Raw genomic sequence first — 24,379 nt, 5'->3', positions numbered from 1 at the left:
TCTTTCTAAGTTCTTGGGCCCCTTGGAGGCAGAGCCCATACCACTGTAAACACAAACTTTTGAAGAGTCAGCAGCAGCAGTCAGTGGGGGAGACAGAATCACTCATGCACAGCTGTCTCTTGTTTGGTAAATTTACTGGAAAAAAATTTTTTTTAATTAGAAAAACAGCTCTTAATGTTTGAGGTATAGAGTGAAAATGTCAGAATTTGCACCAGCATTGAGATTGAGCAATAAATCATTGTTGTATACTTAAAAACATATGTTTTCAGTTAAAAGACTGTGGGACAAAGAATCCAAAGACCCATCCCACCTCTTTGCCCATCTGGGTGACTTTGAGCAAGAAAGTGACCTCTTTGAGCTTTTGTCTCTTTATTTCAAGCCTCCAACTACATATTTTCACCAACAGGATTTAGTTCTTCCGCCTGCAGTGATCATCTAAGTCACATGGTGTTGACTTTGCCATAAACAGGTAGAAATGTGGCAAAGTCGGGTAGACCTTCTTGGGTACAGATCCTGACTATATTATTTACTACTATGTGACCTTGGGCAAGTTGTTTAACCTCTCTGTGCCCTAGTTTACTCATCTGAAAAATCAGGATAATATTTCTGTCTCATAGAGTTAAATGTGAAATGCTCAGAACAGGTGCCTGGCATATATGTTAGCTTTTACTTTGATTATTTTGTTGGATGTCTCTAGAAAAGACAACCTGAAGAAAGGTGAAATTCTAACCAGGAATCTTAGTGTTTCGATTTTTCAATCTGGCATACTACATTTACCAACTAACCATTTAGGAAGTAAAGACATTAAAGGCACTTCCTTTAATTTCCCTAACCTGCAACCATCAAACACTATTTTCCCCTCTGATTCCTGAATAGAAAAATTTCTACATAGTAAATACTAAATTGTTATATAGTAAAACTTCTACATAGTAAATATTAAGTTGCACCAAAGTTTCAATTGAGTAACCCCACATGTAACAAATTCTATCTACTTTCCATGGAGACTGTGCCCCTGGAAGAGAGAATCTCAAACATCCGTGTGCTTGGGAATCACCTGAAGATCTCATTAATACGCAGATTCTGATTCATCCCTTCTAACGACCTCCCAGGGGATACAGATACGGCACGTCTCTGGACCACAGTCAGAAATACTCATGAGCCATCTGAGGACTGGGGACCACAGGGACACACATGGCCCTCACTGGGGACAGACAGTCTGGAAAAGGGCAGGCCCGCAGGAATTCATTGCCCCACACACCCCCTCTAGCCCTAGCCTTGCCAGAGGTATTTTAAGCAATCGAAAAGTTTCAGGAAAAAAAAAAAACCGAAAAGGTGTTAAAATGACAGTAGAAATCCCACCTACTTCTCTTGATTTTCCTGCACTGTGAAAACACTGTAGAAAAGATTGCACCAAGCAATTTGACCCATCTGCACTGCTCAATTTTCTTCCACCAGACAGGCAGGTAGAAAAAAATTTAATATTATCCCTTTCATTTCTGCCCCTGGGACAGGACCTGGGAGGGACAGGTGCTCAGCCAGACCCTCCAGGGAATACAACACACCCCACATGGCATTGGGTTGTACCACTGGGTCCTATTTAATGAAATAAATTTTTTATGTATTTAATAGTGTTCAAAGGGCCTGAAAACATCCCCAAAGCACCTGCTTTCAAGCAGTCCTCACTGTGTAAAAAATCTTGCCTGCTGTCCTAACCAAGAGTAAGGAAGTTGTGCGTACCATGGCAGGGTGGCTATTCCTTAACAAAGGGAGAAAGCAAACTTCTCCAGATTGAAATGTTTCCCCCTGAGTGAAATAAATAGCTACACTGATCTTGATCCTACTTATTTTCACAGAAAAATATGGACAGTGATAGTGAGATTCTGTGAAAACCCAAAGAAGGGTCCATGCCTCACCGTCTATGTTATTCTACTTTATTTAATACCAGCATCTCTTTTTGTCCATTTTGTTAGCCATGGAGTTTAATTTATTGAAAGACTATGTGTGCCTTGCTGCCAAGTATTTTCAGTGTGTCTATAAAATCAATCTGATTACCCAAGAGGCACATTTTATCTTTTTATTTGAGGAATTGTAAATCTCAATTTGTTCTTCATCCACAAATTGTGTTCCAGTGCCAGGTTGCAAAGTTAGAAAAGACTCACATGTATTTCCTACCCTGGGAAGGGGTATTTCAAGCTTGGAAACATAAAATGGGGATAGTCTTACAGACTAGCTTTTTTTTTTTTTTTTAATGTGGGTTCAGACTGACAACCAGAATAAACATGATAATCTGAACTTTCGTCCAGGAGAAATCTAATCCTGGCAGTAAACATCTGCTCCCTTTTATGTGCATTTGTGGTCCTTTAATATGAATGTTTTTGCTACAGCTGTAGCTTGTCTAATATCCTAAATGGAATCTCTGTGGCCTTTAGAGTAATTACCTCAAAGTTTATGTCATCCGACCTGAGGGTTTTCTGATTAAATCCAGTATGAATTATGGAAAACCAAATGACCGTTCCTAGGGGAGGATTCCACTGTGTCCTCTGGAAAGTACCTTCCAGGTCTCTGGGGCCTCTGGCCAGTGTTCCAGCAGGCGGCTTGTTCCTATGTGGTTAAATCTTTGTAAGATGTTGCTCATGAATCTGGCCACTGCCGTGTGTTCACACACGACCACTCCATGTGGTGATTCCACTGTGGTTTTTTTTTTAATTTGACAGACAGAGATCATAAGTAGGCAGAGAGGCAGGCAGAGAGAGAGGTGGAAGCAGGCTCCCCGCTGAGCAGAGAACCCGATGCGGGGCTCGATCCCAGGACCCTGAGATCATGACCTGAGCCAATGGCAGAGGCTTTAACCCACTGAGCCACCCAGGTGCCCCTCCACTGTGATCTTGAAACACACGTTTTGTTGTTCTGTGTTTAACTGTCTTTTAGCTAAGCTTTAAAATGGATTAACGCGCACCCCATTTAAAGGTTCTAAACATACACTTTTTTAAAATTTTTAATGGTTTTCACTTATCAAGAGGTTATCATTGTAGTTTCTGGTTTCAGAATAACTATTTGAGGTTTCTATAGCTATGATGATTGTTTTTCATTTGGATAATGATTGCCTAATGAAATATACAGGAAAACTAGAGACGCGGGAGCTCCAGATAAGAAAAAGATTTGCTTCTCTCTTAGCAGCTCCCAGATCTCACTCACTTAATGGACTGAGAATCCCTGCCAATGAAACAAGAGAAACCCTCTGTGATAGCAAACTTAAGTTCACCTGCACACAGGGGCAGAGAAGTCCAGTCTCAACAAAAGGGAAAATCAATAGGCAGGTGCTCTGTAAACGAAAGACAAAACCATATAGCAATGCAAGGCAGCCTATCTGAACAAAGAGGTTAATTTTGCCAGACTTAGCTTACAAGAAGATATTCCTGAGGATGCATTTCATGTAACCAAAGGCTGAGCAGGCCTCATGAGATCCTCATTTATAAAGTTTCAGGAGTAAAGCAGCACATGAGTACACCTTGATTGGAAGATTTGAGCACATTTCATGGCTCTCAGTACTCCATCCATCCATTCATTCATTCTACACACTCATAAATGCAATGCTAGTAAAGCTTAATTTCTTTTTAAATTTTCAAATAAAATACAAATAAAAGGCTACCATTGTCTTCTCAAACCCCAGAGTCTAGTTTCCTTAGAGAGCTCTGGTCCAGATCTTGAAATATCCTTAGACACGTGGCACTGGGAAAGGATAGGAAGTGAAGGAGAGAAGTTTTGGGGAAACAGTCTGGGGACCAAGAGAAGATCGTGAGAAACGGCACTTAGCTGAGCAGGAAGAGGACAGAACAAGCACAAAGGGGAAAAGAATTCGTTCACCATTTCCTATTTCCCACCAGGCTGTGGAGGGGCAGGAGGGGGCAGTGGAGAGTGGCTGAGTTTAATTCAGTTCCACGCAAGAGAATGTGCATTCACTCATGTGCCCAGGCTTGTGCCACCCCCTGGGGCAAACAAGCAATGCAAACAACCCACAGTCCCAACTACCAACGAGCTCATCGATCTAAACAGTTGAATGTATAATTACATATTCTATAACATCTTCTAAATAGAAACAGGAATCCGATAACTTCTCTCCATGCTTAAAATGACAGGAAAGATACCCATCTCTTGGTATTGGAATGCAAGTTAGATAATGTATGAAAATCACTTAGGATGCTACTTGCCACATAGTAGGTCCTCAGTTAATAGTAATTTTTATTTATGGTGCCTCGTCTACTAGGCTGGCACATAGTAAGTGCTTGGAAAGTTTAGCTGTCATTATTATTATTACTATTTTTGTGCACATAAAGTACCTTGTGCCTAATAATAAATATAGTTTCCTTCCTTTCTCATCCTCCTTAGTCATAATTCCTGTAGAAGCCAGTAGCCTGGAAGGCTGCTCCCCAGCCGTGATCCACTCCCACTGTGTCCCACAATGACCAGAACATTCTACTCCATTTTGCAGGTTTACGTTGTAGAGAATACCAATGTAGTAGCTTTGGTCAGTGTCAAGGACCACCCAGGTCTTCATATTGGGAATGCAACATACATCAATAAGATCTCAGAAGCAACGTGTGATTACGTTATTGGAACAAATTGGAACAAATACGTGGTTACGAATTATTGGAACAAATAAATATTTTTCAAAGGAAGAAGAACTCACCACTGACTAGAGTAAAGGCAGCTGTGCAGCTAGAACCCAGGCTGAGCCAGAGGTAGGGAGAGGGTGGTTCATAATGTTTGCGTGGGTTGAAAGAAGGAGGGAGTATGAGGATGGATCCTCCAGGTTCCTTCACACACACTGAGAATTGTGGATTTTCTCTCTGCAGTACTTGGTGTAAAACAAGGAAGGCAACACTTCGAGAACTTAAGGTATTTCTGCTCGGTGGTAGACCTTGTGTATATGTCAGCGCTTGTACTCTTAACACCAACGCTGTGAGGGATTTTCACTCTAGTTTACTCATGAGACTCAGTAGTCACGTAACCCTTCCCTCACAATCCTTGAAAGTAGTAATAGTGAATTTCCTTTAAAAATAGTCAACAATTTGACTTTTCTCTAATTTGGGAGAAATCTCCCCCAAATACTCCAAATTCATAAGTCTCATGGCTTCTACTAAGCAAGTGCTGCCCCGAAGGCCTTCAGAACCACCACTGGCAAGGGAGACACTGCAGCCTGGGCAGTGTCTTGGAGATTTCCAGGCCAGGCAAAGCCATCCTAGAGGATCCCAGGGCACCAGCGAGCAAGACAGCAGCCTGCCCTCTGGTGACTGGCTCACCCATCCCAGATGACGAGAGGATGTTGCTATGTCAGAGGGTCTGGAATGGTGGCATTGAGACACCCACAAGCCATATTCTGGTGTCCCGTGTGAAGCTCTCACCACACCTGTCATTTAGAAGATGGGTTTCATGGGAGAAAAATGCCAGAGTAAAAAATGGTGGGTTTACGCTGTCCGAGGACTGGGAGGAGCAGAGTCATCTAGCTGCTTTTCCTGTCTTCTCTGGGCATAGAACACAGCTCAGGCCGTGCTGCAGCATCTGGTTATGGCCAAGCTCCCTTAGTTGCAGAACGGTGATGCAAACCAGTTTTGGCCTACTGGCCACATTATTGCTCGGCGCATAGAAATTCCTGGATAGCTCAAAATCCACGTGTGCTCTGTTTAGCTTCCGGAGTATTTTGACCGGTCTATATTATGTTCAATTGTTTCCAAGTAATATGTATTCAGATCCTGTTATATGCTTCGAGCTGTGGGAACTGAGAGATGGAGAAGTTGATCAGAGTCCAATAGAGGGGGGGAGAAAAGTGTGGATACCATTGACATAATACGAGGAAAATGTGCTGAGTTCTTTCCTTACAAAGGAGATGGAGATAAGTATTAGAGATATTCTGGAGGGAGATCCAAAGAGGTAGAGCAATTTGCCCAAAGTCACACAGCTGATAAATGCCAAAGCCAGAATTCGAACCTTGACTAGCAGAGCCCAGATTCTTACCCTATCCTGCCTCTAAAAAGCCAAACTTTTCATTTTTCTCCTGCAGTTTTGAGAAGATAATAATGGTAGTGGAAAATCTACATTGAATTGGTTTTCATAGTTTTGAGTTCTCCTTACAGCTCACCAGTGGCTTTTGGATAAGAAAATAGGCATCGAGTCTGTGCCTAGGAAGTAGATTTCTCTCTGTAAAGTTACTGGATTATTGGGAGAATGAGTAACAAGGGCAGAGGAGAGACAGCAAGGGGTTGAGCCACAGGACAGAGGCTCGGTGGGATGGACTAGGGGTAAATACCTTGGTGCATTTCAGGCTGCAGTAAGGCCTTAGGACCTCGTTCCAATATTGATGGGAAGTCATCAGAAGATTGTAAGCACCAGAGAGACATGTTCTGAAATGTACTTTCAAAGCTCACTCTGGCTGCTCTGTGAACAATGGGTTGTAGATGGCTCAGAGTGAAAGCAGGCAGACCAGTTGCGAATATAAATGAGTAACTGAGAAAATTGAATGGGACAATAAAGAGAGTTGATAAAGAACTTTAAAGAACTGATAAAATGATAGCTATTAATAGGCTAATGGCTACTTATCAAACTAAGGCAAATAATGATAAGGCATCTGTTAACAGCACAAAAGGTATGAGAGAGCAGATGATGTGCTTTCTCTTTCAGGTTCCTTGTAAATCAAGCAGGGTCTCACTTTGGACTTCCTGGATGTTCGTGAAGATGAATCAAACTGTCTAGTTCAGTACTTGGCCCTTAGTAAATGCTCAGCCAAGCATTAGTCTCACCTTCCACGCCACTCCACAAATAAAAATCAGTTGCTAAGTACATAGTCTGAGAATTCGGTGAAGCTAAAACTTAGGGGTTCCAGTAAAAAATTAGAATGGAAATTAGAGACATCATGCTAATAGCTTGAGCTATCCACTGATAATTCTACAAAGCATATTGTACACACATTCCCCTAATATAGAGTGTGGTTTGGGGTCTCAGTGCCTCATATTAATGGCCTTTAATCCAAATTAAACACTCTTATAATGAGTGCTATGAAATCCCAGCCTGCTGACCCTCTCTGACCACTTTGTCATAAGCATATTTCCTTTGCCTTAGCGTGTCTCTGAGGTATCAGCTCGCTTTTGTGTCCTGAGATACTTGATTATTTTCATATAATTCTCCCTTTTTTGATGGACAGATTTCTTTTTTATCATATATAATGAAATTTCCAGAAATAGGCTGTATGTAGTTATGTTAATGAGATTTAGGTTTCTTTTTGGAAAGTAACTTTTTTGATCGGGGTTGTGTCATGCATAGCCAAAAGAATTATAATCATACAAGACAAATTCAGTCGTTCAATTCCAAACTCTCTTGACAAACAAGTATTTTAGTAGCAGTTCACATGTCCCCATCTAGTTATTTCCTTTAATTTTGTTATTAATTTGCATTATAACTGACAAATTGGCTAATTGTCTTCGTGCCTAGAATTATGAAGTATTAAAAGCCAGGTATTAGCTGGGATCCATTAAAGAGCAAAGGATTCATACTTTATGTGAATAACAAGGTATGATCATTTGTAGACTCCTCCTTTTAAAAAAATGTATTTCTGCTACTGTGCACACTGTGTCCCCAATAATGCCCAGACTACAGAATTTTTAGGTGAACATTATTTACATCCGTACCCCCAATCTATAAGAGAACATCCAATTAATATCTGACATTTTTATTGAAATAGAGTTGACACACAGTGTTACATTAATTTCACGTGTCCAACACAGTGATTTGACAAATCTACGTTTTCTGCTCCGCTCACCACAAGTGTAGCTCCCATCTGTCACTACACAATGTTATTATAATACAAATGACTATATTCCCTGTGCTGTACCTTTTATCCCCATGGCTAATTCATTCCATAACTGGAAGCCTCCCACTCTCCTTCACCCACCCTGCACACTTCTCTCCTCTTGACAACCATCAGTTTGCATTCTCTGATTTATTGAACCTCTAGGTTCATCTGTGTTGTTGCAAATGGCAAGCTCTCAATCCTTTTTATGGCTGTGTAATATTCCTCTGGGGTATATGTGTGTGTGGTGTGTGTGTGTGTGTGTGTGTGTGTGTGTACACCACTTCTTTATTCAATCATCAATTAATGAACCCTTAGGCTTCTTCCATATCTTGGCTATTGTAAGTAATATATTGTACTTATATCTTCTCTAATAAGTGTTAGTGTTTTGTTTAGGTAAGTACCCAGTAGTGGAATTACTGGATCATATGGCAATTCTATTTTTAGTTTGTTGAGGATCCTCCATACACTTTTCCACAGTGACTGTACCAGTCTGCATTTCCACCAACCATGCATGAGGGTTCTTTTTCTCCGCATCCTCACCAACACTTGTTGTTTCTTGTGTTTTTTATTCTAGCTTTTCTGACAAGTGTGAGGGAATATCTCATCATGGTTTTGATTTGCATATCCCTGATGATTTTGATGTTGAGTATCTTTTCATAATATCTGACTTTGAAAGCTTCACACAATTGTTCCCAAAACTCTGATGAATTGTATAGTTATAAAGTGGATTTACTTCAAGACTGTATAAAACATTAGAGCCTAAGAAGGACACTGTGCCCTAATCAGAAACCTGCCAGTACTTTGTTTTCCTACCTTCAATTTTCTTAACCCTGTGAATCTCAAACTCTCTTGGGGGTCAGAATCATCTGGAGAACTTAGTAAAGGTACAAATGCCCCAGGCCCATCCCACTTCAATAGGCCTGGTCTTCCGTGTTCTTTAGTAGTGCCTTAGGTAACTGTCATTCACCAAAGTTTGGGAATCACTGATTTAATCTTTAATACTTCAATCTCTCTACAAAGAAACACTTCATTCGTTTAGGTTTGGGGAGAACCAAGAGACACAAGCATTAGACAGAATAATAGCAGGATACCCTTGAAACCAGTACTGCCAAGTAAACACATGTGGAGGTAACTTACAGTTCTCACCAACAAAAGAATCCTCAGTAGACAGAATTTAAGGAGCTCGGTATAGTAGGTATCTTATCCCTCCTGGGAATGGAATAGGAACTGTATGTGTCTTCCTCATCTTGGAAGGATAAGAATCAAGAATCCTCCTTAAATAAAATCCTCTTGAGCTTTCCCATGACCCAGCCAAGACTTCTCAGTCCACTGGTTTCCCAGCAGTGCCCCAACCAATAAACCTGCCAGTTAAGCAGCCAAATATCATTATCATGAATGGAATTACAGACAGTAATTATGAGCCTTAAATGCCTCCCATGAATGAAGCCCTTTCCCCCAAACCATCTCAACTTCTCTTCTTAGGAAAATAGAAGGCAATCCTATAGGCAATCCTATCTCTTGTCTCACCCCGAACATAACCTCCTTTGCTTAGAAAAAATACCTGCTCTTGCTGGCTCGGGGGACATGCGGAGCAAGCTTTAATAGGCTGTGCTTTAAGGAGGAATGTCCCCTTGGGCGGAGTCCCTTCAGCATCTCTCACCCAAGCATGGCCACTAGAGCTCCTTTCACTGGGGAGCAGTGACTACTGACTTTGGCAATATTTCTTAATTTCTGTTTCATCAAGGAAGTTAATATCAAATTTTAAGAATTTCTGCAGAAAAATAAAATGTTGGAGGCTTTACAAAATCGTGTGATAACTTTAACGTTACTTAAAATGGAGCTTTACAGGATACAGTTTACCGAGGATTTAAAAAGAGTCCCTGAAAATAAAGAAAACATCATAGAAACATGCAGGGTCAGAAGGCTTTGCATGTCTGTAGAAATAAAGTGAATCTCTTTAGGCCCAGAATTAACTCTTGCATTCAGTAGCTTTATATTTGGCTCAGGGTTTAGCTCAAACCCTCATGGGTAATAAACTTGAATGGATTCTATAGAGATATGTTTAATTTGAAATGCAACACAATATCCCAGGGTTTTAATCTGTTGTTTTCTTTTAATGGAGAGGGAGAATAGGTGCCTGTAATTGCACCAGTCGCTGGCTATGGCTGAGTCCAGGGTTTTTGATTCGCCATGCAGTGAATAATGCCATATAATCTCTGAAGAGAAAGAACTCATGACCTCACACAGTCCCTAGCATAGCCATTTGCATAGGGTGAATATTCAGGGCTCTTCTCTGAATAAGATCAAATGTTATATCCCAGAGCTGTCGCATTATAGAATTTTTTTTTTTTGCATGGATTTATTGCCTCCTGGCCATGTTATTTCAAGCCACAGCATTTCCATTTACGGCGACAAAGAAATTATGGATTGATTATTACTTTGTAGTCATTGTTCACAGTCTCCTCGTGGAGTAGAAAGGGAGTGTATGTGTATTAGAATTTCCACACACTAACCTGAAGACTCGCAGGGCAAGTGCAGCCTCCAAAGTGACTGAGAGTAGGTTACACTTTCAGAGAAACCATCCTAACCAACAACAACTAAAGACAATTAGTCATTTACAGAGGGAGTTGACGAAAACCTAAAGCCCTCTGAGCCCTTGCATTAAATAATTTAAAAGTCATTTTAAATGTTGGAAAGACAGCTTGAAATTCCCAATACTATGCACAGATCAGGATGGACTCATCTCTCTAATGTGGATATCTTTGCTTCTTTGGTAATTTCAGCAGAAAGGAAAATTCACACATAAATTATAGTCTTTCAATCACTGTATATGATCACTTTAAAAGTAGAACTCTATTTATATTTTATATTTCTCATTTTGACAGACAGTAGCCTAAGAATTTCTAGAAATATGGGTGACCAGATGGACTATGTTTTTTAATGTATATACATATACAAATATATACATTAGCCTGCTCATTTTTGCTCTCTACCTTATAGTCATGTACAGTAAAGATATTCAGGGAAGTAAAATTTGCCACAAGGGAAGGTTAGGGTAAGAAAGTTTACATTATACTATTGCATTAGATTATATTATTCCATTTCTTCTTGTTTTCTAGAGGGTAGATCTTCAAGTCTCTATAGATTAAATAGAAAAAAAAAAAACGCCACAATATACATGAATAATTCACTCCCTATACCTCAACTAGTGAGATTCAGGACTTATCGTTCTATCATTAGAGCTATTAAAACTTGCCCCCCCCCCCCCACTAAAGCACTGTCTGCTTTCCTTCATTGGATCTCATTACCAATTTGGAGCTACATTGAAACCATTTACAAATTTCTATCTGAAGATCCAGTCTCCTTGTATCAGGCCATTAGGCATAGGAGGCTGTAGGGAGGACTGAGTTGTCACTCCCTGAGGAACCACGTGAGCATGTCCCACTTAAGTAACAGGGTGCCCCTCAGGTCAGCCTGTGATAAAACCCAAGTCAAACAAGGCTGAATCCTGGATGTTTTATGTCCTAAGGATCTAAAAAGTGTTCATGGCCAGCCCTGACCCTCAAGACCTCAAACGCTCGTCTGAGCAGTCACATAAATTGATGTAAACTTGCTCTTGGGCCATTGCTGTGGAAGCCTGGCTGGCGAAAGTACAGCCTTTCTATGGAGGAACTAATGTCTTTCTAGGCACTAAAAATAAGGGGGAATGTGTTGATTACTCCGACAGGCAATCCAACTGTGGTGGCTAAATGCCCAAGGCTGACAAATTCTGCATCTTATCACTGCCGTCAAGTGGAGGTGCATGTGAACACTGTCAGCCCCAAAGAATTGAGAAACAACTTGCCTTCCAAAACTGCAACTCAACAAAATCTTGACAATGCCAACAGCTCGTCATCTCGTGTTTTTCAACCCTCCAGAAAATGGCCTTCCAGCCTGGGACAAACCAAAGCACTGTCCAGACCGAGAACCCGACTGGAAGCTAGTGGGAATGTCTGAAGCCTGCCTCCATAGGAAGAGCCATGCGGAGAGGCGCGGCGCATTGAAAAATGAACAGTCGTCACCACATCTCATCCAGGCCACTTGGACTAGCTCGATATTCCATCTGGACCATGACGATGTGAACGATCAGAGCATCGCAAGTGCCCAGACCTTCCAAACGGAAGAGAAGAAATGTAAAGGTAACCCGATTTCTATTAGACCATAATATCCAGTGTTTCAACAAGCAAAGAAAGTTTCTATCGTCGCTGTGTGCTCAGCTCCCTTTATTCCAATGTATGGTGTCCATGTGTTTTCCCCAACTGTTGTGTTTGCAAGGTTTCTTTATCCCCCAATCTTCTTTTGAACATAAATAAATGAGTCCCAAAGGAAAGCAGTTAATTTCAGTTGCATGTTGCGTTGGACACTTGGGGAGAAGACATTTTTATTTCTCTGATTAGCAGAAGGGTTGTTAGTTTTGGCTTTAACTCTGTTTTTACATCTGAGTAGAAACAGACATTGCTATCATTCTGTAGCTACTTGCTTTGAAGTGTGTGTGTGTGTGTGTGTGTGTGTGTGTGTGTGTATGCACATTTCTTTTCCCAATTGTGCCAGCAGCTAATGGGATCTCAAAGACTACCTTTAACCCAAATAGACAATTCACGCTCAAAAGAGAGGTTTTAAGTTGTTTTCTTTTACTCATTAAATCCTGTGTCATCTTCCTGAAAGGCAAGATTATGGTGTTAGGAGGTTGTCACCTCATAAAAAATGTGTTAAACTGGCCTAAGTTCCTGATTGCATTAGATTTAACTGGTCTTTACCTCAGGTTGCCTCACCCGACAGATGTCTTTGTGCTGATCGCTTTATTGTCTTAGGGCTCCCCAAAATGTTGCTCTGTAAATTCATTTGTGTTTTTAAATGTCTACGTCCATGTGACTTTCCATACTTTTTCAATTTAGCATAGAGAGAAAATAAGGTCTTTTTGGTTCTTCTTGAAGAATTTTGACTCATGATAAAGCTTTAAATTGTGTATTTGGAAATCTGGCAATTACTCACCAACATACATTAATGAAAGTTTGTAAAGACTTCTATGAATGAGCCATGAGAGACTTTTGCATACTGTTCTAACTGGAACATAAACTATGATTTATTTATCCTGTCAAAAAAGTGCTGGCACTTTAACTTTTTTGAAAACACATCAAAAACTCCTTGGAACTACCATTTGACCCAAGAAGTTGAGTGTGTAGACTGTTTCAGTTGAAAACAGGATTGCCTAAAAATAATAAAATAGTGACATGAGCTCTGATTTAGTGCAGTCAAAACTATACATGTTCTCTTTGCGAAGATTTGTGTTTGAACTACCTGTCCCCTTTGTAATTCGGGAGGTTTGAGAAATTGAAAAGGATATTTAGAAAAAGAACAAAATAAGCTTTTTTTTTTGAAAGAGCATATGAGACAAGTGTGTTTGTGTCTGTGTGTGTGCAAATTTGTTTGAGATATAATTGAGATTTAGTTTTAGAATTTGTAACCAAGATTGTATCTTCAGATTTTATGAGCTGGCATCAAAACCACATCAATTGTAGGTTTTTAGCGAAATACCAACATGAAACTACTAGTGTCCTCATGATCTAAGAAAGTCACAAACTAAATTTGATTCATTTACAGCTGGTGCCCATGTTCACTCATTTGTTCATTCATTCATTCATTCATAGGATCCACCTATGTCTCTACCATTTATAGAAATCTTGGTCTTGAGTACCCAAAGTTCCTAATATGCTATACTTCTTTTGTTGTTATACCTTGAAAGCAAAAAGAAACAGCCTTGGGTCTATTTGGACCCAAGACCCTAACTATAAGTGCAGTGGTTAAAGCCACAAATTTTGGCTAGACTCCTAGCCCTTCCACTCTGTCCTTGAGCAAACTTCTGTGATTGTTGATGGAATTTAAAAAGATAATGTATTTAAGCATACATTTAATATAGTACCTCTCCTAGGGACTCTCTAAGTAGCAGCTACCGTTATTACTGTGATCAGTATTATTAGCTATGCATCATTAAGTCACATAAATTCCTTGTGCTGCACTGTGGGCTTGGTAAGGAATGGAGAATAAGAGGCCAGGTGAGTACAGGCTAGGGCATGATGTTTCAGGGTAGATTAGAGTTGCTAATCCATTTTGCATTCATTCAGCTCTCCTTTGCTAAAAGTCAGAGAACTGTTTAATAAGAAAATATAATTATTACATTAAAGTCCTTCCTTAAGATTCTAGTATTAAAAGGAAAAAAACTGAGGAAAACTCTCTGGCAGTTTCTAGAGTAACAAGCCCTGTTCATCTTGGCATGAACGTGAGACAATGGCTTGGTTCAGCATGAAAATGCCATGGGAAAGCCTATGTTGTCAGGCCCATGACTTTATAAACTGAATCTTACTCATTCACAGTGGACATCTGTATTTTGTGAGGCATCAGGGAGGCCAGAGAAACAACTCAATTAGTCACTTATTTCTTTTTGGAGGTGCTGCTTCTCCATCTGCTCTGCTTGTCTGCCACCTGTATAAAATCCCGGTGAGGACAGTTCTGTTTGGATCCCCATTTACACCGGGCATGTGTTTCCTGGCTCTCTCTGTCGAGCCCCCAGGCATGCTTGATATCTCAGGCCTGGCCTACCATTCCATGCATTCATCCCATCGTGTTCATTAAGTGCCTACCCTGGGTAGGACATTACCCTTGTTGTCTGAGCATAAAGCAATAGCATCAAAGCCAAAAGTACATCCAACTAGCCCCATTTCAAGGACCCCAAATGGACTTGATAAGAACTAAATGGCCCTGAAGGATACAGAAAGTTAAGGACCTGCAGTGCAAGAGCCAAAAGAATAAGTTGCCTGCTTGAAGTGGCACAGTAAGCCCATCTCTCAGGTCCACAATCTAGCCGGTGCAGATCAGCGCACCTCAAAATGTCATTTGTGAGTGGGTACCCTCCTACAAATTGTTATTAGTCCTCTCTGTTCATGCAGTAGAGCTTTAGAAACTTTTACAGCAGTGTGGCTCCACTGCTGACATTCAAACGCATTATCAGTGGACCCACCTCCCTAAACGGGGTCTGGAGCAATCGAGAATTGTCAAACTTGCCTGGTGAGTCATGCACGGCCAGAGCTAGGTGAAAGTCTTGTGCCAAAGAACTGTGCACCGTACTATCATGGACCAGATATTTTTTTAAATGGTCCTTCACTTCAAATAATTTGAGAATCACTGATCCATGCTTTATATAATTCTTGATGTTTTTCCTTTGGCCTATATTTGGTACATAGTTAATGTTTGGTTTTCAGTTTGAGTCTGAATACCGCTTTCATTTTAATCTGCATATAGCTGGCCTTCTCCCTGCTACAGTCATTCTAAAGAAATTAACTGGTAACACGTTTAGCTGGAATGAGAGCTCTGGAGACCTAACATTCTGCCACAGAACCCACAGTTCCAATCTGCTCAAGACCAGAGACCATTTCCAGCCAACAGCGAGGGACCCCAAGCCGCCCGTCTATCTCCATACTACACTTTCCCTGGAGTTTTTGTCACAGTTCGAGCTGACTGCTCAGCCATGAGGACCACATCCTACTGCTGCCCACACCTCCTTTTCTCCCAGAGTCTGAAACAATGTATTTGGTGGTGCTTAAAGCGCACCCACCCGTGGCCCTAGAGGCATCGGGAGCTTGTTAGAAATGCAGAATCTCAGGCCGCACCCCAGAATGCTAAATTGGAAGCTTTGGAAAGGAGCCCAAGAATCTGTGTTTTTTAACCAGCCCTCTGTGTGATTCTTAAAAACCTGAATATCAGAGAAAATGCCTGAGAACAGACACCTAAGCTCTTAGTATAAGAAAGGGCCTGCCACCTAGTGGACACTCAGGGAATGTGCATTTTTCTTCCCCTCCTTGACTGCACCTAGAGAGCTACCTAACTCACCTTTCTTGATCCTGCTTGGTTAGGCCCGGTTTATCTTAATTGCCAAATGGATGTTCTGTTTAATAACTCGGCCTGGTAACACATTCCTCGGGTACTTGAACCCTTCAGAGAATCCCAGTCTGTTTGGCGGGGGCCCTGATCCCCCTCTAAGTACTTACGAGGCTCCTTCATGAAGACCTCTCATGCCTTCCTGAACTTCTCTTCAGAACCCCAGGGTCCCACCAGTTCCACAAGGATGGGTCCTAGTTAGATGCATGCACCCCTGTAGCTGGATCTAGCAGGGTCTGGACCCAGATGGTCAGGCCTCTGTACTTGGATGTTTGTGCTCAGTGTCAATCAGGGACCTTTTTGATACACTGGAACCCAGTAGGAGAAAAAAGATAGGGATTGACCCACCTCCCTGAATGCACTAGAAAAAGGTGGGCAGCAATCCAGTGATCTCACTGAATTTTCTCTGTAGGCCGGTTCTGTGTTTACTATCAAGAGAATTGAGTCCTAGATCCTAGGAAGACAAGGAGGAAAAGAAGTCAAAATAATTTTACTAACGAGTTATTTTCTCTCATTTTAAAAAAGCCTTCCATGTTCTGCATAAAATTGAAAATTTATCAAAAGTGCAACACAATAATTTTTAGAAATAATTTCTATTTCCATCCTCCAAAGACAAGAAGTGTTAAAAATCTTTATTATATTTCAGTCTCTTTTCTGTGCGTATCTATTTTTTATAAACTTGGAATCATACTAGACATACCATTTTTTCACCAGTTTTTAATGCTTAATGACATATCATGAACATTTTCCTTTGTCATTAAGTATCCCTCCGAATCCTGACTTTTATTGGCTATAAATTATCCTTGCTTATAGATATGCTGTAATTTATTAAGCCAGTCCCCAAGATTTAGACAAGCTAAAGTAATTTTTAAAACAGTATCTTATGTCAGTAAAGGGGCAGACTATTAACTCATGCTCTTCGTAAGGAGGAAAAAATGAATCAAATCAATGATGACAATTTTAAATGATATATAATTCTCATTTACCAAAATAACAAAGTGTTCTAAAAATGAGAGATGTAAAGCCAAGTCATTGTATGCATTATAATCCTTCAAGCTAGACATTCACATTTTCAGCGGGTGATCGCTATCTTTGTCCTTAAGTAAAATACAAGGACATCTTCAGGTAAATGAGTATTTTAGAAGGTTGGGGATTAAAAAGCTTGAGCCCTTCTACTAGTACGACCATCTGCTCCATCCATCTCCACTCTCCACTCTGCCTGGACTCACCATACATCAGGGTGTGCGGTCCCAGCTGAGAGCGCCCGTGTGATTCATATACCTCAAGGGCACTCTACGAGCCTTAGCCATCCACATGAGAATAAGTGCTCTCCACCAGCTTCTGGTAGATGCAAGAGAGCTGTGTGATTTGATACTTCAAAGGCAGGAAAGAGCACCCGTAAGTAGACCAGGACAGACAGAAATAGAGGGCAAGAAAAGAAAGGAAAGCGATCAGCTGGAGTGGAGGGGAGGAAAAAACTGGAAATACGGCAATGGCAAAGGAGGTGAACATCAGAAATTCAAGGCTCCTTTATCCAACGTCAGTTCTCACTGAGATACAGCATGAGCGGTGGATGGACCACAGGCTTCCCAAGACCAGTCTGGCAGTGTCTATCACAACATAAAATGCAGATATGCTTTGACCCAGCCATCCCTCTTACAATACTCTGTTCCACAGATATACTCACAGGGACAAAGATCCGTGTCCCCCTGTTTTCTTTGCACCCTTGTTTTTGTTACTGAAAAATCAGTAACACTCCAAATGTCCATCCACAGGGGAATGTTCGAATATACTATGGCATATCTAAAGTATCCACTGGAAGAATAAACAGGTTCTTAAAAGGAGGTGCTTTTAGGAATACCAAATAGAGAAACTACCATGCACTAAGTATAGTGGGATCCCAATTACAGGTTTTTATAAATATGTTTCTGTTTGTTTATTTATTTATTTATTTATTTATTTGAGAGAGCGAGTGAGATCACAAGCCTGGGGGAGGGGCAGAGGCAGAGGGAGAAGCAGACTCCCTGCTGAGCAAAAAGCCCCATGCAAAGGGCGGGGGATCCTGACTGAGCCACCCATGTGCCCCTCCCATTTATAGTTTTAAAAATCTGTGTCACTGTGCATGCACAAATGTGCATAGACAAAAAGTCCTGGATACACATCAACCTGTAACACTAGGTAGCTTAAAAAGGAACGAGGAGAACAAAGGATGCTAATACTAACCCCATATACAACTGCGTGCAAGATTTTTGTACAGTAAGAAGGCATTAATATTAGTACCAGGTGCAGTTTTCTTTAAAAGTTAAGCTCATATGCTTTATAGTCAGACAGACTTAGGTGGACTTCTTGCTCTTAAAGAGACCAGCTCAGGGCAGGTTTTTTTACCCTCTCTGTCTCTCAATCCCCTTCATTTTAAATGGGGTCATAATATCTGGCTTTCAGATTTGTTGTAAAGACGAAAGATCATGTGTTTAAAGCATCCAGCATAGTGCCCGCCACTTAGTAGAGACAACATGATAACTATTCTTAGAATAGAAACATTCTCTAGCCTCGGGCTCCCCTTCTCCAGTGTTTGTCACCCTTTCTGACCTTCAAATACACTGACAACCACATATACATAAACGAAGAGAAGCAAAACAAAACACCACATATACAACTATGGTAGAGGCATAAACAATTGAAGGAAGAGTCCATGGCAACAACAAAGATAGTTTTCAAACCCTGTCGTTAATGACAAATATAAATAAGAAACCCAGAAAAGTATGAAGGAGCCGAACTGGACTTTGAATTCTGGCAGTCTGGCTCCAGCACTAGAGCTCGTCATCATTGTAATGTCTCATGACACAGAAAGGCAAGGAAATTGCAGGCATCCCAAGGAAGGAATCTAAGCCACAGGGAAAACACTGGTCTACACTCAGAAGAAGGTGCAGGGCAGTGAGACCTGGCATGAGAGGAGCCATGGACTCCTTGTCGTACAGTCTAAGGCCAAATTCTGGCGCTGCTCTTACCGGCCACTGAGCCTTGAGCAAGTCTCTCCTCCTGTTGGAGCCTCCGTTTCCTCAGCTGTAAAATGGGAATCCTCTCTCACAGAATTGTGGAATTCTATATGTATTATTTTTATAATGAAGCTTGGAAAGATGAGAAGCAGATTGGGTGTTAGGGATATAGACGCCCCCGCCCCATGTGAGAATAACCACTAAGCAGATACTGACAGACTGAAGTTTCTAAAGCTGGGAATATTACGGACACAAGGGGGAACAGATACAATAGTCAAATCTCTTGATGCTTCCAACAGGTAGTTTTCAGACAAAATAGGGTACGATGTGGTCAGTTAACTTGTAAGAGCTGGCACTGAGGTTGAAAATTTACTATTGGGAGAGTCAGCCTTACAAAGACATCATAGGTGACCATTGGAATTCAAAGCCTTTCCCTTGCCCAGACATTTCCCACAGGTTGCCCTGAATTCTCTGTGGTCTTTCCAAATGCAAACCTCCTGACTGGATAGCTTGTCAAGCCTCTAGCATCTCCACATGGATGAACGGGGCCAGATTCCTTTCTCCCTTGACAGGGTCCAGTAACACCAATGGAAGGAAGAGAATGGAAGGAGCAGGGAAGGGGTGAAGAGAGCAGGGAGTGAAGGAAAGAGTGAGAGAGAGTAAGAGTCAGGACTGCCACAGGCCACTGTGCGTGCTGTCAGGCTGTGTGCTGGGCAACAGGAGTGGCATTTACCCACAGTGAAGTCTGTGACGCGGCGCTCTAAAAGATAAATGTCACCTTGCCAAGAAAGACACTGAACACACATGTTTCAGTCAGATTTGGAAATGTGTGAATGCATGTCGATCCAGGGCCACCAAGATATTCCAAGGTTGATAACACTATAATGTAGAATGAAATCTGCTAAAAGAGTAAAATTTAAATGTTCTCACTGAAGATATATATGTGTGTGTGTGTGTATACACACACACATATATATATGTACACATATACACACACATACACTGTATATATTTACACATACAATATTATATACATTTATATACAATTGTATATATAAAATATCCAAGGTGATGGGTGTGTTAATTACCCAGATGGGAGAAATCCTGTCACAATGTATGTATACATCAAATCACCACAATGTACACCTTAAATATCTTACAATTGTATTTGTCAATTATACCTCAATAAAGCTGGGGGGAGAAAAGTATTTCAAGAATCCTCAAATTAAAGAGCTGGCCTTCTGCTTTAAATCCTAGGAATGTTCCCCAGCACTCGGTAGGCGCATGGGGAATATTGAGAACAGAAGACCATGGTTTGGCTCTCAGGTCTGACATTTACCAGGTATTTAACCTTGGATAAATCACTAATTCTCTCCAGCAAGGAATGTATTCAGAGATTAATTGCCCATAAAAACCCAAGGACATTAATCTGCAATTCTATTTTAAAGTACCTCTCTAATGCAATAACTGTATTTTCCCTTGGTGGGGAAAACAGGACAAAATAGATTAAATTAGTACTAATCCCCAAAATCTAAACTATGATTATCAGAAAAACATAGCAGCTCCAGGATTAATTGGGCAATCAACCGCTTTTCACCGTCTCTTTCAGTGGTCTTAACCTCTCTTGTTGTACAGCTTCCCCCAGGAACAGAAGATTTCAGGCTATAAAGACGCCCATTCTCAATTCCCCAATAAGTCTGGGCTTCTAGAACCCCTGTCAGCTTCTGGAAACATACGCATGCTCCCCAATAAGCCTATTCCTCTGACAGTGTTGGTGACCAGTATAATCCTCCCCTCTCCAGGGCAGAGGCTCTGGGTTTGAGTACTTCTGGAGGTGCAGAGACTCCACACCAAGGGAGCCTGCATACTAGCGACATTGCAGGGGTGCCTTGGTGGCTCAGCAGATTAAGCTTCTGCCTTCGGCTCAGGTCATGATCCTAGGGTCCTGGGATTGATAACCACATCAGGGTCCCTGCTCAGCGGGGTGCCTGCCGCTCCCATGTTTGTGTGCTCTCTCTCTCTCTCTCTCTCTCTCTGACAAATAAATAAATAAAATTTGAAAAACACAGTGGCAGTGCAGACAAAATAGTCAAGTACACTGGGATGCCATTTCACTTACTTGTATGTATGACCTGTATGGACACACAGATGGTTTCTCTCTGTAGTTTGCTATGTGGCTGATACTAATATGAGCTATATTTAGAGATCAGTCTTTCAGGTTCTGGACCAATTCAGCCACCTTGACTTGAACTAAAGTAAATATGATCCCACTTCTCTATCCACACTGCAAAGATACCAGAAATCCAAAATCAACTGAGCTTTGGAAATAAGAGTCAGAAATCCTCCATGAGCCAAAGCCATCCTCCCTGGCATTGACCTGGTACAGAATAATTATCTTTGGCAAACCTCTGTCCCCATGACATTTGCCAATATTGACTTATACAAGGGACTTGACTTTGTTAAACTTCGCTGCCTATTAAAACATAGAACTGTATTGCAAATATGACAATTTAATTTGAATGTCTATACTGCGAAGTTACTTGGCATTTGAGTTTGAATACTGTGTGTATGTTGATGATCTACTAGTCTAGATGGCAATATTTGGTGAGTGGCAAAGTTGACCCCAACTATCCATAGTTACCCCGTAACATGCAGTTTATACAGGCCATATTGTCCTAACTCCAGCCTCAGACTTAATGAAAAGATACTTGTTTTGCTCTTTGTTTGCCTAGATCTGGAAAGAACTTCTTATAATAAGCCTAAGATATAAAACTAAAGGTCAAAAATGTGTAAGTAAAAGAAGCTCCTGCCCTTTAAGGGAAAAAAATACATGTTAATTTTTGCAGGAGTTTCAACTGAATGGTTTCCAAGGAAACAGGTATCTGCAATGGGCTCATCCCATTTAATATTTATAGCTGAACATAGGGAATAGTGCTTTCTTATTATCCCTCTCTGGTTACACATGATATGCTCATTCTTAAGTTTCCTTTGAAGTAATCATTCTATGTTTGAGTCTCATTTCTTCCAAACAAGGGAAACAAATGTCTATTCTATGATTTTTTAAAAAAGAAGAAGTTTTGCAATATCAAGAATATAAGTGTGGTGACCACCACTAAAAAAAGAAAACAAAATTACAACACTAAATCATTCTGACACACTTTTCCTAGGTGAATTGAGGGGGTTTGATTTTGTTTGTTGTTTTATTGCAAATTGGCTTACCTTTTTAGCTGGTTCCTGCTTTTAAGTGTTGAACTGGAAAAACGAAATTGGTAGAAAAGAACCATCTTCAAGTTTGAGTGAGCTGTATGTTTTATTGGAAGATCTGCTAAGGCAAACCTATAAATTCCATTTTACCTGTGATTTTAAAGTACTCTCTGCTTTACCGAAAAGTTGGAATAATACAGAGAACTCCGACGTAGCCTTCATCTGGACTCACCAGTTATTAACATTTTGCAACATTTGCCTTAGCACAGTGTGTGTGTGTGTGTGTGTGTGTGTGTGTGAGAGAGAAAGTATGTCTGTATCTGTATATATACAGATTATTTTTTAGGATCATGTAAGAGTCAGTCACAGACATCATACTCATTGAACTCTAAAAACTTTAGAGTGTCCCTTAAAGTCAAAGAAATTCTCTTAGAAAACCATGGTACAGTTCTCAAAATCAGGAAGTTTAACATTGACGCCTACTATTATCTAATCTAGAGACTTTATGGAAATTTTACAAACTGTCCCCTCTCCACTCCCTGTCCCCCCAGGAGGAGAGGTAGGGGCTGAGACCGGGGCTGGAGAAAGGATTGTCCCTGAAGATTTTCATGGGTGTTATCCCTCCTGACAGGGCTGCTCCAGGCCATCACCACATATTCTGTTTCTGGTTCAGGACCCAGGCCAAGATTATGTAGTCCATGCAGCTTTTGCATCTCTTTCGTCTGCTTTGATCTGTAACGGGGTGTCACGACCATTCTCTTCATGACATTGATATATTTGAAGAATGCAGGCCTGTGATTGTGTAGAGCCTCCCTCTGTTAGGGTGTGACTGATGTTTCCTCATGATTAGAATCAGATTATGTATTTTTGGCAAAAATGCTAAAAAAAAATTGTCATATCCCATGATGTTTTTGTTCCTATAAAAATTTAAGTGTGTGATTCAGAAATGGTTTGCAGTCTTCCAAACCGCCTACATGTTCATGTGAGTTTTCTATTGTTATTGATGAATTCGTTCATTATCTCGCAGGGTTGGAAGAAAGTGTATTTTCTAGAAGCCCACTTATTAAGCAACCATTCAGTAGCCTAAGGATGAATGTCTCAAGAGTCGAAGTTATTTGTTTTTCTGTCACCTATGAGAGTTTTAAGACTGGAACAACAGTATGATACCTCCCTGGGGGACACCTTTCTTTGTAGTAGGGACAGAAAGCAGATTCTCTACGATCTGAAGGCCTCTGAGTATAACATATAGATGCTGCCTCTTTATTCACTTTTCATGCTTTAACTGGGCCTTCTTTTCTTTCCATAATCCAATCCTACTAAATGACAAAACAATTGAGATTGGAATGTACCTTCAGTTAATCTTGACATCTACTATGTATCTTTCTAGATTATTTTAATATTTGAAATAAAATGAAGAGCTCCAATTCACCATTTCTAGATGTGGTTCTCAGGGTGCCAACATGAAGTAGATCCAGTTTTTGAAAACACATTTACAAATCCTCTTTTATTCACGTTCTCCGCGAAGGCCCCATCCAAGTATCACTTCCTTTGTGCTTGTTTCTCCACTCCCACTCAGAATGAATCATTTCTTTCCTCATGCTGTCATGAATTATTACTATAGTAAAGCACCTATTGGGCGTACCTTATCTTACTACAGCTTCGGAACATGCCTGTGGAATTCACCAGAGGTTGAGATCATCTTGATTTATACCAAAAGTGTTCTTTTTTTTTTTTTTTTTTTAAAGATTTTATTTCTTTATTTGACAGAGGGAGAGATCACAAGTAGGCAGAGAGGCAGGCAGAGAGAGGAGGAAGCAGGCTCCCTCTTGAGCAGAGAGCCCGATGCGGGACTCGATCCCAGGACGCTGGGATCATGACCTGAGCTGAAGGCAGAGGCTTTAACCCCCTGAGCCACCCAGGCGCCCCACCAAAAGTGTTCTTAAGTGTATTCTGTATGCCCCATCTGCATTGTGTGTTGAGAATAGAAAGTTCAATGAGACTGCTTCCAGCGTGGGGTTTCCAGACAGACATGTCGGACGAGCTTTGGGTCTAGACTTGAAATGCGCAGCAACTCTATTGACGGCCACATAATAATGAAAATTCTGCTGACTGACATTTGCCTTAGAGAAGAATAAGAAAGAATTTAACTTGGGCTGTTTCAGAAGCAGGAATTCCACTTCACTCATCTTCACTTAACACATGGAGTATCTGGTGTGTCAGATACGGTCTTCTGCTTGTTGATACGTCTTTTTACTTGGGTTGCCAATTTCAGAGGAAGTCCCTGTTGTCCTCCTGTACGTGGTATTGATCTATAAATGATGTGAACATTTAAATTTTTTATTCTGATCATCAGTTTTAATTAGCT

General features: G+C 40.8%; 1 protein-coding gene across 4 annotated transcripts in view; it reads left to right on the top strand.

Annotated features, from left to right (window-relative positions):
- THRB (thyroid hormone receptor beta) overlaps positions 1 to 24,379 on the top strand; it is a gene marked incomplete at its 5' end in the record, with an annotated part of 375,783 nt that overhangs the window by 294,879 nt on the left and 56,525 nt on the right. For all 4 annotated transcript variants that reach the window (XM_080809566.1, XM_080809568.1, XM_080809565.1 and 1 more), the window contains one exon: positions 11,761 to 12,021. In XM_080809566.1, the coding sequence (XP_080665692.1) occupies positions 11,761 to 12,021 (261 nt within the window). The remainder of the gene's footprint in view (positions 1 to 11,760; positions 12,022 to 24,379) is intronic.

This window comes from Martes martes, assembly GCF_963455335.1.
Source record: "Martes martes genome assembly, chromosome: 1".
NCBI classification, from domain to species: Eukaryota; Metazoa; Chordata; class Mammalia; order Carnivora; family Mustelidae; genus Martes; species Martes martes.
The sequence above is the reverse complement of the archived record's forward strand: the minus strand, read 5'-3'. Positions and strand labels throughout refer to the sequence as shown.